This window comes from Oncorhynchus gorbuscha, linkage group LG23, assembly GCF_021184085.1.
Source record: "Oncorhynchus gorbuscha isolate QuinsamMale2020 ecotype Even-year linkage group LG23, OgorEven_v1.0, whole genome shotgun sequence".
Lineage (NCBI taxonomy): Eukaryota > Metazoa > Chordata > Actinopteri > Salmoniformes > Salmonidae > Oncorhynchus > Oncorhynchus gorbuscha.
In genome coordinates this window covers 23,583,201-23,596,942 of record NC_060195.1, presented here as the reverse complement: position 1 = coordinate 23,596,942, position 13,742 = coordinate 23,583,201, and the positions used below count along the sequence as shown (strand labels likewise).

The following is a 13,742-nucleotide window of genomic DNA, read 5'->3' as shown; positions in this document are numbered from 1 at the left end:
TATACGGAGACTTGATTACACACAGGTGGATTGTATTTATCATCATTAGTCATTTAGGTCAACATTGAATCATTCAGAGATCCTCACTGAACTTCTGGAGAGTTTGCTGCACTGAAAGTAAAGGGGCTGAATAGTTTTGCACGCCCAATTTTTCAGTTTTTGATTTGTTAAAAAAGTTTGAAATATCCAATAAATGTCGTTCTACTTCATGATTGTGTTCCACTTGTTGTTGATTCTTCACAATAAAATACCGTTTTATATCTTTATGTTTGAAGCCTGAAATGTGGCAAAAGGTCACAAAGTTCAAGGGGGCCGAATACTTTCGCAAGGCACTGTATGTAATGCTTAAACTAAAATTAAACATTAGCAGAGTAAGATCCACCTTTATTTATTGAAACGGCTTGCATACAAAATATATTGCACTATAACCAAACAATGTCAACATAAAACCCAATCTATTTCGCTAATATGTACAAAGAAAATATTGCCCCAAGTGCAGTAACATACAAGGTTATTCTACCTTGGTCCAGTATCTGCAATATTTCTGGTTGCAGTTCAGCTTCCAAACCAAACTGCCTACAATGTGTGCAAGAAGAAATGTTTTAGAGTTGTCTTTTCTTGAATCTTATAAATTCCCAATATAAAGAACTAGAAAAGTCTGTTTGGCAACACGGAGATATTGCTTGTCCTTGACAAGAGTAGACTGAACTGCAGCATCTTACAGTCTGTATTCGATCATTCAAATACCAGGAGGAAACCATTCATGCCCCAAGCAGGGTTAGATAAAGTCCCAGATGGCTGAGTAAACCATTTATGTATCTGGCAGGGTTAGATAAAGTCCCAGATGGCTGAGTAAACCAATTATGTATCTGGCAGGGTTAGATAAAGTCCCAGATGGCTGAGTAAACCATTTATGTATCTGGCAGGGTTAGATAAAGTCCCAGATGGCTGAGTAAACCATTTATGTATCTGGCAGGGTTAGATAAAGTCCCAGATGGCTGAGTAAACCAATTATGTATCTGGCAGGGTTAGATAAAGTCCCAGATGGCTGGTAAACTTATGTATCTGTAAACCAATTATGTATCTGGCAGGGTTAGATAAAGTCCCAGATGGCTGAGTAAACCAATTATGTATCTGGCAGGGTTAGATAAAGTCCCAGATGGCTGAGTAAACCAATTATGTATCTGGCAGGGTTAGATAAAGTCCCAGATGACTGAGTAAACCAATTATGTATCTGGCAGGGTTAGATAAAGTCCCAGATGGCTGAGTAAACCATTTATGCCCCTGGCAGGGTTAGATAAAGTCCCAGATGGTTGAGTAAACAATTTATGCCCCTGGCAGGGTTAGATAAAGTTCCAGTTGGCTGAGTAAACAATTTATTCCCCTGGGAGGGTTAGATATAATCCCAAATGGTTGGTGCCATTCTGAAGAGAATGACCCACATTGCTCAGGCAGTTCATAACATCATCACACTTTTCTTCAAGTCTGAACCTCTCAGCTTGACTAAACCCACCATTTCATTTTTTTTCCTTTTTGCTGCTATTAGTACAAAATATTAAATTAATATCTATGTAATTTCATAGCCGGACTGGGCCAGTTGAATTGTTGACTGTTAACACTGGGGAGAGCAGTGTCTGTTAGCCTGCTGAAATACTATTTTGTGAATTGGACATGAGCAAAATTACAGCGAGACAAGAGGCCGACAGCTGTTGACTGATGCCCATTACCTGTACACCATTCAACATTGCAATTTAGAGAAAACAAGAAAACCCCAAAATAAATTAGAACAAGACAGTAGCTATATCCTCACAGTAGTTTTTTTAAAGAATCAACTAAACTAAGGTTAATGCACAAGCACTGATCCGATATAAGACAGACTGTTATACCATGGGACTAAACTTCATCCTCTGTACGGTGAAGGTACAGAAAACTCCATTAGCTATAGGGTATCTAAAACTTAATATTGTTGACAGCATTCATGTGATTCCCCTGTGGAAGAAATCTTATCACATAGTTTATTATAGTTCATATTATTTAGTAGTTGCAGATAACAAATAAAATTAAGTGCACATTTGAAGTTCAATCCAAAACAATAGCAAAAAATTTTAACAAATTAGATACAGTATGCAACCCACTTTATAATTTACAATCTAATGACCAATTGTCAATATCATATGAACAAATGTTAGGGTTGGAGAGAGGTGTGCCACTCTTTTCATTGAATCTCCGAAATAAAAACCCAACAGGAAAGGGATTGTTGGTGAAAGGACCATGTTCTCAATATCTCTCCCCAGTTTGACATAGTTCATGTTAAAAGGTCCATAGAAGTGATTCTGTCATAAGATACTGTTTTGTGTCTCCATGGTGTGAAATGACAAAATAATCTGAGACCTTGAATCAAAATCCACACAAACCCAGTGTGACCGTGGTAAGATCGATATTGAGTTCATTGTTGTTCCCCCTTTTGCAAAAAATAAATGCTATATCACTAGCTAGAAAAAGTCAATCATCCCTATTCAAGAAGAATTCAGCAAAAGGAAACAAAGTGACACATCAGACTGCTGACTTCCCGGATGTGGAAACTGATGATAATAATGAACATGCATTGCAAGGTTAAAAAGACAGTTCTAATTTTTTTAGATGGTGAGCTGTGTGTTCACCACTACACACAAGTAAAATCCATTACCGTTTCCCCAATGCCGTCGTCTTCCCTGATTTAAATGTCTATTTGTGATACTATCCACAGGAGATAAAAAGGCACAGATCAGACAGGAGGGGGGGGGGGGGGGGTTCTTTTTATGTTATGTTTTTTTGTTTGTTGCTAATGATGCAGCTGTGACCTCACATGATAATGAGTTCTATATTCCACTGCGACACAGCTCCATAAACACATGCCATGAGAGAGAGAAAGGCAGGAAGGACCAAACAATCCAACCCTCTATCCGGAGAAAAGGCTAGTTAGTACATGAACAAGCGATAGAAAACCATATCTCAAGAAATACAGATTCATCAGGTTGGCCCCTCTTTGTTTTAAACACATTTTCTTTCCACAGCTTTTAAATCATCTGATAGGTAGTTGTCAACAATGTCAATTAGAAAAAGACTGTAGTCGCCGTTGTCCTTCTCCTGTTAACCCCTAAAACCCTAGATGGCTCCTTCCCTGTACACAGTAACCCACCAAACACCCCATCCACCTGCCGCTGGAGTTCATTTGTCCAAAGTGTGCTTCATTTCAGCCCTGACCTGCTCCTCTTTGGCCCAACGTGTCTCTAATGAAGAAGCTTCTGGATTGATGGTGTGGTGAGAGAGATGAGGGTGCCTTCAGTCGGCCCCGTCTACGACACCCCGTTCACCATCGCCAGGCTTATGGCGGTGGCTTCACCACCAGGGCTTTCCTGGTTATCCTTCTTGATAGGTCGCTCTTTTACGGGTCTCTGTCGGTTGGCGCCATCGCCTGCGGGGCCTCTGGCTGCAGCATGAACACTCCTCTCATTATTACCGTCCACTCTGATCTGTGGGACCAGAGACAGGACACTGTATGAGAAGGTCAATTACATTGGGGATATGCAGGACTACTAAGTACAGTCACTTAAAGAGTTAGATGCAATTCTATTCAATGTTGTCATCTGAGAGCGCTATCACTTTACGTTTGCGTGTGACCATTAAAAGCGGCACCAGTATAAATTGCGGTTCGGCCGTGTGGTGCAAAAGTCCAGAGGCGTGGGAGCTGGGACTGTCATTCCCGCATCTCCCCAATTTGAATAAATCATAAGCCTCTGTCAGAGGTCAATGACTAAGTTGCTAAATGTGTCATGATATGTCATAAAATATGACAAAATCAAGTTCCTACAAAGGGCAAACATTATGATTATGTACATTTCTCCTCTGAGATCTAGTTGATATAAAGAGGGTACAGGGTTACACCTAGTGGTCCTGTTGTGACATGGCAACAGGTATTCCAAAAGGGACACTGTCAGGAACAAAGAAAAGCTTGGGTGCCTTAATTACACCAATTCTGTTGTAAAATTCCGGTTGGTCTCAGTTTGGTTCTTTAACAGGAAACGGTTTCCTTTGCAAGACATGTGTTTGGAATTCCTCACCTGCAAAGAATCTTCCAGAGACCTCAGCTTAGGGTCTCTGGTATTCCGTGAGCGTGACTCAGTCCACTGGATGTCTTCAGCTACTTAGGAACCAGAGAGCCAGACAGGATTAAAACTCAAAATGTTATCATGGCAGGATGAAATCATTACTCTCAAACAGACTCAAACAGTAGTACATAAAACCCTAAGGCAATGAATGCATTTATCTAGAGACAATAGTCTCTCGTACAGCAGGGTATTATAGTAAGAATGTTCCATTTACAGGCAAGCTTGAATAAGGTTAGTGCAGACCTTTGAAGCCTCCCCCTCTTCCTCTCCCTCCCCGCCCGCGAGGCCCTCCTCTCTTGCGTGTATCAGGTCGTTTGGGGAAGCCCCCAGTCAGGTCCTCAGTGGGGGCCAGAGACCAGTCACTCAGCTCGTCCTTGTGGTCCGACTCAGTCTCAGAGGCATTGGAAGCCTCAGAGTTAGTGCCTGGTAAGAGGGATAGAGGTTATTCTGCAAACCAGGAACTAAATGGAGTTCACCTTACAGAGTTCTTCTTAGTGAAACGACACAGTTCGTTTCACTCAGTTTCCAACGGTGATATGAGCCACTATGTTCATATACACTTAGTGAAATAAATACCATTTCATATGGATCAACAGTTCTGTCCCATACACACCTGAGGCTAAAGAGGGACCACCACGTCGGCCACGGCCTCCTCCCCTGACGAATGGTTTCCCTCCTCTCTGGGAGCCCATGCCCATCATCCCCAGGCCACCGTTGTCTACGATGGTCTTGTCAGGCCGCCCAGGCCCTGGGCCCCCCCTGGGGCCCCCTCCCCCAATCTGCCTCAGCTGCTCATCTATCTGCAGTCGCTCCATACGGAGCTGGTCCACTTCCTATAGGGACACGGTGTATGTATTCAACGTACTTATTTAGAAGTCACTCCTACCTCTAATAGTGAAAGTTGGGTAGAATCTGCCATTCTGATGAAGCAAGCAATGTGTAGACTAACTGCTGCTTTAAGTATTCAACTGTAAGAGGTTTTGGATCAAAGCATCTGCCAAGCGGCATACATCTCGACAGCCATGCATCAATTTTATTAGAGCAATAGGGGCAAGCGTCTAACCTTCAGATAGTTGAGATGATAGTCCAACAGTACTTTAGCATTGGAGATGCTCTCCTTTGTCCCCACAAAGACAAACGGCACCATGCCCTGTAAGGGAAATAAACAGACAGGATCTAATGAGGACCGAGTGGCTGCAGAGTCCTCACTCGTTAAAGATGCGTTTATACAGGTTTTGTACACGTTTGAGCTGGTAGTTTTGAAAGCAGCGCTCAAGCCAAAACAGGTGGCTGAAAATTGTGCACAACATCACGTGTATCACATGGCTGCTGTCCAGCCCTGCAGGTGTGTGCACAAAGAGGAGAACAACTTTTAGGTGTGCATGCGGTGTACACTTGCTTGGGCTCATCCTGCAACCTCATTGGACAATACTGGACTGACCTGATCCCAGCTCAAGCCAGCGAACTAGTGAGCGACAGGGATTTGTCAACGTGAAAATGTAATTTAGAAACAAACATTGGAAAATATACTTATGCTTGCATCAAATACCCTTAAGTCCTGTAGCCTACTGCCGACCCTTGAGTGCTGACCTAGTGCACAAAAGTGTTTTTTGCTTTACTTTTCATATTCCAAATAAAAATCTGAAGTTCAATGAGTTTCCAATTGCATTTTCAACTCCACCAATAGTTTTGTCACAGACACTGTTAAATAACATTTGTGCCTACTATGCTCTGGGCACATGCGATCTAGCCAACAGTTTGCAGATACAGTGACGATCTGAACCCCGACCCAGACAGGTTGCCCCCAGGTGGTGAAGTTAGGAAACAACACAACTATGCTGATCCTCAACACAGGGGACCCACAGCCCCCTCCTGTTCCCCGTTCACCCATGACTGCATGGCCACGCACACCTCCATCTCAATCATCAAGTTTGCAGATGACACAGTAGTAGGCCTGATTACCAACAATAACGAGACAGCCTACAGGGAGGAGGTGAGGGCTCTGGCAGAGTGGTGACAGGAAAATAACCTCTCCCTCAACGTCAACAAAACAAAGGAGCTGATCGTGGACTTCAGGAGACAACAGAGAGCACACCCCCATCCACATTGACGGGAGTACAGTGGAGGTGAAAAGATGCACAATTGAGAGCATCCTCTAGGGCTGAATCACCGCCTGGTACGGCAACTGCAACACCCACAGAGCTCTCCAGAGGGTGGTGCGGTCTGCCCAACGCATAACCGGGCTCAATGGGGGATACTCTGCCCCTGCACACTTTTAGTCAATTCAAGCCACTTACCTCGTCCAATGGAGGTGGCTTCTTGTTGTTCTCTGCCTCAATCCGAACACGAACAACACCAGATTTATCCACCACTTCCTGGATCAGCTTTCCATTTTTCCCAATGACTTTCCCTGGCGAAGGAGATGTGGTATTAGAATATGAAACTATGAGAACATGAAGACAATGAGTTCATGACTTTTCAAACAGCACATTTTATGTTCTACTTTACCCACTAAATTCCTTGGTACTTTGATGACATCTTCAGAAAACTCCAAGAAGCTCCTAGCCTTGCGGACAGCCTCTTGGTCCTGCAATTGAATCATACCCAGAAGAGATTAAATACATGCACGTCTTTCACTAGTATGACCAAGTAAATATACCTTGTGAGTAAAGAGGCTTATGAGCATTCATTATATTTGTGCTAGTGGTGAGGTGCTGTATAGTAAGCGTCCTACCTCTCCATAGATGTGGAAGGTGCACGTCTCTTCATCCAGGTCTATAGTGGTGACCCCAGGGACTTTCCTGGCCTGCTGGATGTTGGCGCCGTGGGTCCCAATGGCCAGCCCCATCAGATCATCCCGGACCACAAACTGTTCATGGAACCTGGACGCCAGCTGCCGAGAGCTCTGCACACAAACCATAACCCACGCATGGCTTAGCCATAGTTCTCCTCACGCTGAGCGATAACCTCCAATAGGCTAACATGGCTTAGCCTTCATTTGAGAGTGTGTTTAAACTGTAAGTACCTCCAGTTGGCGGCTAGCCTCCTCGTTCCTCTGCATTAGGGACAGCTTGGTGCGCAGGCTCCGGAAATGCATGTCGCTCAGCATCTGCACCCTTTTGGTTGTAACCTCATTCACGGACTAAAACAAGAGGACTGATATGATGAAACAATATCTAACAGGGGCTGAGTTATGAAACTTTGAGAAGCCAGAAAAATAATCTAAACGTACCAGAATAACAAGCTGCTTTTTGTCTGAGTCATAAGTGACATTGAATGCTCCCAAAGCCTTCTTAAAATCTTTATGCGAGTCTTTTAAACACCTAAGAACACAAAACACAGTTCCCCACCATAGAAAGTCACATCAGCCTCAAATCAACAGTCACACATGGAAGCAATGACAACATACAACAATTACCTTACTTAAAAAAAAGCCTTGAATAAGCCCACTTACATTTGCCGCAAGTCCTCTGGGACATCCAGATTAATTTTCAGGAAGGAGTTTTTTGTAGCTGGCTTGTTTGGATTCACAGGTCGTAACCTCTCTAATGTAACTATTTCATTTAGCGTGGCATCACAAGCGGTATACTCTATGACATAAAACTGAGAGGAAAGAAGGTACTGTGTTATACGGATTATCATTAAAATATTACAGTAGCTACATAATAATAAACAAATGTAAACTCTCGCTCAAACAGCTGCATTGGTCTTACCTCACCCTTCACCATTCGAACTGTCGCCAGCCACCAGCCACATGGTTCTTTGTCATTGGCCCTAGAATAAACCTGTGGATAATTGATTAAGTACATTTTGTTGAGTTCTTATCACTGATATGCATCTAAACTGGCCCCTGTTTGCGGTACACATTAACTGAAAGCCTGCAAATAACCAAAAAGAAAGAACATAACAGCAGTTCCCTTTTGCTTTCGATAAAAGCCTAACCATTGAGCAGCAATTGTATAATCTAGCCTACTAGATCTCAGCAAAGTATTAGGTTTAATTGACATTGACTAGTGGGAAGGGAAGTCCTTATCCATTACTTACAGCACATACCTCAACTTCATCACTCTCGTTTATCTCTTTCTGAAAACCTGTGGGTGGAGGAAATCGAACATCATGGAAGGGAATTTGACGCTCTGGCTGCCAACTGAAAGAATAGAAATAAACAAATGAAACCAGGGTACGTCGCAAACGGAAATTAAACAACTGAACAAGTGTGCACATGCACTATAGTTAAGATAAATGAGAAACAAAGTGTTACTTGCAAGAAGAAGTAGCTAGTTAGTTATAGCAAATGCATTGACATGTAATCCGTAGTGGTTAACGGGGCTCTCATGTCTGGCTCTGACTCAAAGTAGCCTAACGTTACTGTTGTTAATTAACTAGCTAACGTTACTTAGTTTACTGAATAGTCTACGATTAATTTGGAAAGTGAGCTTATTTGCTAGCTGACTGGATTATGTTGCCAGGGAGCTAACGTTAGTTAACTAGCAACTCACTTGTTTTCAAAGGAGACAGTGACAGAACTTTCATTAACATCCTTCAAATAGCCCTAAAGGAGAAAATGGTTGAGAAAATACAATACATTTTAGGCAAAGGAAAACAATCATTAGCCAAGAGGTCAAAGCCTAAAGATGAATCTCGTTGACTGCTGCTAGCTAGATAACAAGCAAGGCTAATTAGCTAGAACAAATGCCACCAAAAACACGAAACTATATACTCCGTATGGCCTATTTTTTGGGGGAAACAACTGTAGCTAGATAACTAGGATGCTACTGTAGCTAGCTAACGTTACCTAGCATTGGTTGGCTGTCTGTGGCTAGAAGCAGGCTGTACTGTCTGTCTTGTATGGGCCTGACGATAAACCTAGCTAGATTAGCCAGCCGGTAAATAGCTCACTGAATGACCTATTGCAATAAATAAAGAATCAAAATACTTTTAGAAACATTGAAACTAGCAGTTAGCTACCAACCCACCTTGTAAAAAGCCCCACTCGTCCCCCTGACTTCAACCGCTAGCTCGTCCATGACGCCTAGCTATGTTAGCTAATGTAATGCTAACTTAGCTGGTTTGCTAAAAACACTGGGTGCGTGCAAAGCTCTGGTCCTTGATCCCCCGGTAACGTCGTTTCCCTGTTGTATCTCTTTAATATTTCGATTTGCAAAGTTGCAGTTGAAGATTTCTAAAGAAATGAAAGCGAAACTTTTAAATGACGCTAGAATACACAGTTCACAACCGCTCTTGCAATGCACGCATTGATGTAAACACAAGAGCCTCCCTTTCCCTCGTCACGTGACAAGGTCAATTTTTAATAATGTCCACTCAGTTCCATTTAATTGGTTTCTCATCAGGAATGAGTGGTTCAGTGATCACTCTTCATTGGATTAATAATCTTTATAGTTAAAAAGGTTTATGACTTTTTTTTTCTTGGGGGGTGGCCAGTCCAGAAGGGGGGTGACCAGTCCAGAAGGGGGGTGACCAGTCCAGAAGGGGGGTGAAAAGAAGACAAGTACATTAGAATGTCTAGGTAGAGAAACAAACGCTTCACAAGTCCTCAACTGGCAGCTTCATTAAATAGTACCCGCAAAACACCAGTCTCAACGTCAACAGTGAAGAGGCGACTCCGGGATGCTAGCCTTCTAGGCAGAGTTCCTCTGGCCAATGTCTGTGTTCTTTTGCCCATCTTAATATTTTATTTTTATTGGCTAGTCAGAGATATGGCTTTTTCTTTGCAACTCTGCCTAGAAGGCCAGCATCTCGGAGTCGCCTCTTCACTGTTAATATATAATATAATAATAATAATAATAATATATGCCATTTAGCAGACGCTTTTATCCAAAGCGACTTACAGTCATGTGTGCATACATTCTACGTATGGGTGGTCGCGGGGATCGAACCCACTACCCTAGCGTTACAAGCGCCATGCTCTACCAACTGAGCTACAGAAGGACCACTGTTGACGTTGAGACTGGTGTTTTGCCGGTACTATTTAATGAAGCTGCCAGTTGAGGACTTGAGACGTCTGTTTCTCAAACTAGACACTAATGTACTTGTCCTCTTGCTCTGTTGTGCACCAGGGCCTCCCACTCCTCTTTCTATTCTGGTTAGTGCCAGAGTGCACTGTTCTGTGAATGAAGTAGTACACAGCGTTGTACAAGATCTTCAGTTTTTTGGCAATTTCTCACATGGAATAGCTTTAATTTCTCAGAACTAGAATAGACTGACTAGTTTCAGAAGAAAGGTCTTTATTTTCTGGCCATTTTGAGCACTGAAATCGAACCCACAAATGCTGATGCTCCAGATACTCAACTAGTCATAAAAATCCAGTTTTATTGCTTCTTTATTCAGAACAACTGTTTTCAGCTGTGCTAACATAATTGGAAAAAGGGTTTTCTAATGATCAATTAGCCTTTTAAAATTATGAACTGGGATTAGCTAACACAACGTGCCATTGGAACACATATTAGTGATGGTTGCTGATAATGGGTCTCTTTTCACCGATAGAGATATTCCAATAAAAATCAGCCATTTCCAGCTACAATAGTCATTTACAACATTAACAATGTCTTCACTGTATTTCTGATCAATTTCATGTTATTTTAAAATGGACAAAAAAAGTATTTTCTTTCAATAACAAGGACATTTCTAAGTGACCCCGAACTTTTGAACGATAGCGTGTGTGTGTCTGTGTGTACACACACACACAGTACCAGTCAAAAGTTGACACACCTACTCATTCAAGGGTTTTTCTTTATTTTTACTATTTTTTACGTTGAAGAATAAATCACAACTATGAAATAACACATGGAATCATGTAGTAACCAAAAAAAGTGTTAAACAAATCAATGTATAATTTATGTTTGAGATTCTTCAAAGTAGCCATTCTTTGCCTTGATGACAGCTTTGCACACTCTTTGGAATTCTCTCAACCAGCTTCATCTGGAATGCTTTTTCAACAGTCTTGAAGGAGTTCCCACATATGCTGAGCACTTATTGGCTGCTTTTCCTTCACTCTGTGGTCCAACTGATCCTAAACCATCTCAATTGGTTTGAGGTCGGGTGATTGTGGGGGCCAGGTCATCTGATGCAGCACCCCATCACTCTCTTTTTTGGTCAAATAGCCCTTACACAACCTAGAGCTCCCGAGTGGCACAGCGGTCTAAGGCACTGCATCTCAGTGCTAGAGGCATCACTAGACACCCTGGTTCGATTCCAGCCTGTATCACATCCGACCTTGATTGGGAGTCCCATAGGGCGGTGCACAATTGGCCCAGTGTCTTCCGGGTTTGGCTGGTGTAGGCCATCATTGTAAATAAGAATTTGTTCATAACTGACCTGTCTACTTAAATAAAGGTGTTTTTCATAGTCCTGTTGAAAAACAAATGACAGTCCCACTAAGCACACACCACATGGGATGGCAGATCACTGCAGGATAAGTGTGCCTTGAATGATAAATAAATCACAGATAATGTCACCAGCAAAGCACCCACACACCATCATACCTCCTCCTCCATGCTTTATGGTGGGAACCACACATGCGGAGATCATCCGTTCACCTACTCTGTGACTCACAAAGACATGGCGGTTGGTACCAAAAATCTCAAATTTGGACTCATCAGACCAAAGGACAGATTTCCAACAGTCAATTGCTTGTGTTTTTTTGGCCCAAGCAAGTCTCTTCTTATTATTGGTGTCCTTTAGTAGTGGTTTCTTTGCAGCAATTTGACCATGAAGGCCTGGTTCACGCACTCTCCTCTGAACAGTTGATGTTGATATGTGTCTGTTACTTGAACTCTGTGAAGCATTTATTTGGGCTGAAATTTCTGAGACAGGTAACTCTTATGAACTTGTCCTCTGCAGCAGAAGTAACTCTAGGTCTTCCTTTCCTGTGGCAGTCCTCATGAGAGCCAGTTTCATCATAGTGCTTGATGGGTTTTGCAACTGCAGTTGAATAAACTTTTAAAGTTATTTTTTCCCGCATTGACTGACCTTTCATGTCTTAAAGTAACGATGGACTGTCGTTTCTATTTGCTTATTTGATCTGTTCTTGCCATAATATGGACTTGGTCTTTTACCAAATAGGGCTATCTTCTGTATACCACCCTTATCTTGTCACAACACAACTGATTGGCTCAAACGTTTTAAAGGAAAGACATTTCACAAATTAACTTTTAACAAGGCACACCTGTTAATTGAAATGCATTCCAGGTGACTACCTCATGAAGCTGGTAGAGAGAATGCCAAGAGTGTGCAAAGCAGTCATCAAGGCAAAGGGTGTCTACTTCAAAGAATATATTCCTGGGAAAAATAATATGAATGCTGAGTTTGGTGGTGTTGTGAAGTTTAAAGAACTTATGTCCATCGTACATCCCCATACACACATTCATGATGTCCCCAATATACAACATTTAATGTAATGTAATGAAACATGACAAATTTGCCTATGAGCTGTTTAATTTGCTGCAGTTTCAGTAGACAGTAGATCGAAACAGACTATCTAGTTGGCATAAATATGCAGGCTGCCAGCAGCGTTAATACGTTTGTGTGGGGCTACAAATCACTTCCAGTTTGGGGAGGCTTGTGAAATGGATTCATTTTACACTGCCACAGGAGGCTCTAAAATATATCTAAGTCAAGGCATTGTTGGAGAAATTGCGTTATAAATCCAGGTAGAATGTTTTTATACAATTTTTTTTCTTCCATTTTTGCTATCGGCCTACCTATTATAGATTAATAGTCTGGGTTTATTTTGCTAGACAACAGCAATTCAAAGAAAGTATTGTATCACAACCATTCTCAACAATGCATAGTCGGAAATGATAGTAAATATTTACTTCTGTGTATGGCATCAGTTACGCTTTGCATTTTCATTCATGTGTCAAAATATAAGCTGTAAAACAAATATATATTGTCACATACACCAGATAGGTGCAGTGAAATGTGCAGGTTGCCGTTTTTGTCACGAGTCTTGTCCTGGAGTCAGTATTTAGCGATTTTCCCCTAGATGCAAGCTCAGAATTGGCTATATTGTAATAAAAATTTATGACAACAAAATGTGCTTTTTGGTCTAAATTTAAGGTTCAGGTTAGGTATAAAATCAGATTTTATGTGACAGGTTGTGACCTCTCTGCAGAGCTGCCTCCAGAACAAGATTCATTAAGAAAAACGCTAACCTGCGCGAAATGTTTTACAGGGTCAGCCATAGTAAAAGTCTAATCAAATCAAATTTTATTGGTCACATACACATATTTAGCAGATATTATTGCGGGTATAGCAAAATGCTTGTGTTCCTAGCTCCAACAGTGCAGTAATATATAACAATTCACAACAGTACCCACAAATCTAAAGTAAAGAATGGAGTTAAAAAATATATAAATATTAGGATGAGCAATGTAGGAGTGGCATTGACTAAAATACAGTAGAATAAAATACAGTATATACATATGAAATGAGTAAAGCAGTATGTAAACATTAAGGTGTCTAGTGTTCCATTATTAAAGTGACCAGTGATTCCATGTCTCCATGTAGTGCAGCACCCTGGAGCAAATGTCTTGCTCAAGTGCACATCGATAGATTTTTAACCTTGTCGGCTAG

At 41.7% G+C, this 13,742-nt stretch overlaps 1 protein-coding gene across 6 annotated transcripts; it reads right to left on the bottom strand.

The window, feature by feature from the left end:
• Window positions 1-2,001: 2,001 nt before the first annotated feature.
• fmr1 (FMRP translational regulator 1) lies at window positions 2,002-9,432 on the bottom strand. Of its 6 annotated transcripts, none has more exons than XM_046324123.1 (15): window positions 9,125-9,432; window positions 8,648-8,700; window positions 8,193-8,295; window positions 7,862-7,933; window positions 7,603-7,751; window positions 7,381-7,471; window positions 7,174-7,290; window positions 6,883-7,053; window positions 6,657-6,735; window positions 6,446-6,558; window positions 5,212-5,298; window positions 4,762-4,981; window positions 4,392-4,571; window positions 4,101-4,183; window positions 2,002-3,512 (listed from the first exon to the last, which is right to left on the bottom strand). In XM_046324123.1, the coding sequence occupies exons 1-15, from the start codon at window positions 9,173-9,175 to the stop codon at window positions 3,336-3,338; spliced, it is 1,746 nt and encodes a 581-aa protein (XP_046180079.1). In that variant the 5' UTR covers window positions 9,176-9,432; the 3' UTR covers window positions 2,002-3,335. The 6 variants fall into 6 exon arrangements, with proteins under 6 accessions (XP_046180079.1, XP_046180080.1, XP_046180081.1 ...); XM_046324124.1 differs by having other exon boundaries at window positions 4,101-4,180; XM_046324125.1 differs by having other exon boundaries at window positions 8,202-8,295.
• Window positions 9,433-13,742: the final 4,310 nt, after the last annotated feature.

Coding starts and splice junctions, on each gene's coding strand:
- fmr1 (XM_046324123.1), bottom strand. CDS start 9,175: ATGGACGAGCTAGCGGTTGAAGTCAGGGGGACGAGTGGGGCTTTTTAC. Junction 7,291..7,380: donor AAAAGCAGCTTGTTATTCTG/GTACGTTTAGAT, acceptor CTCTTGTTTTAG/TCCGTGAATGAGGTTACAAC. Junction 4,982..5,211: donor ATCATCTCAACTATCTGAAG/GTTAGACGCTTG, acceptor GTGTCCCTATAG/GAAGTGGACCAGCTCCGTAT.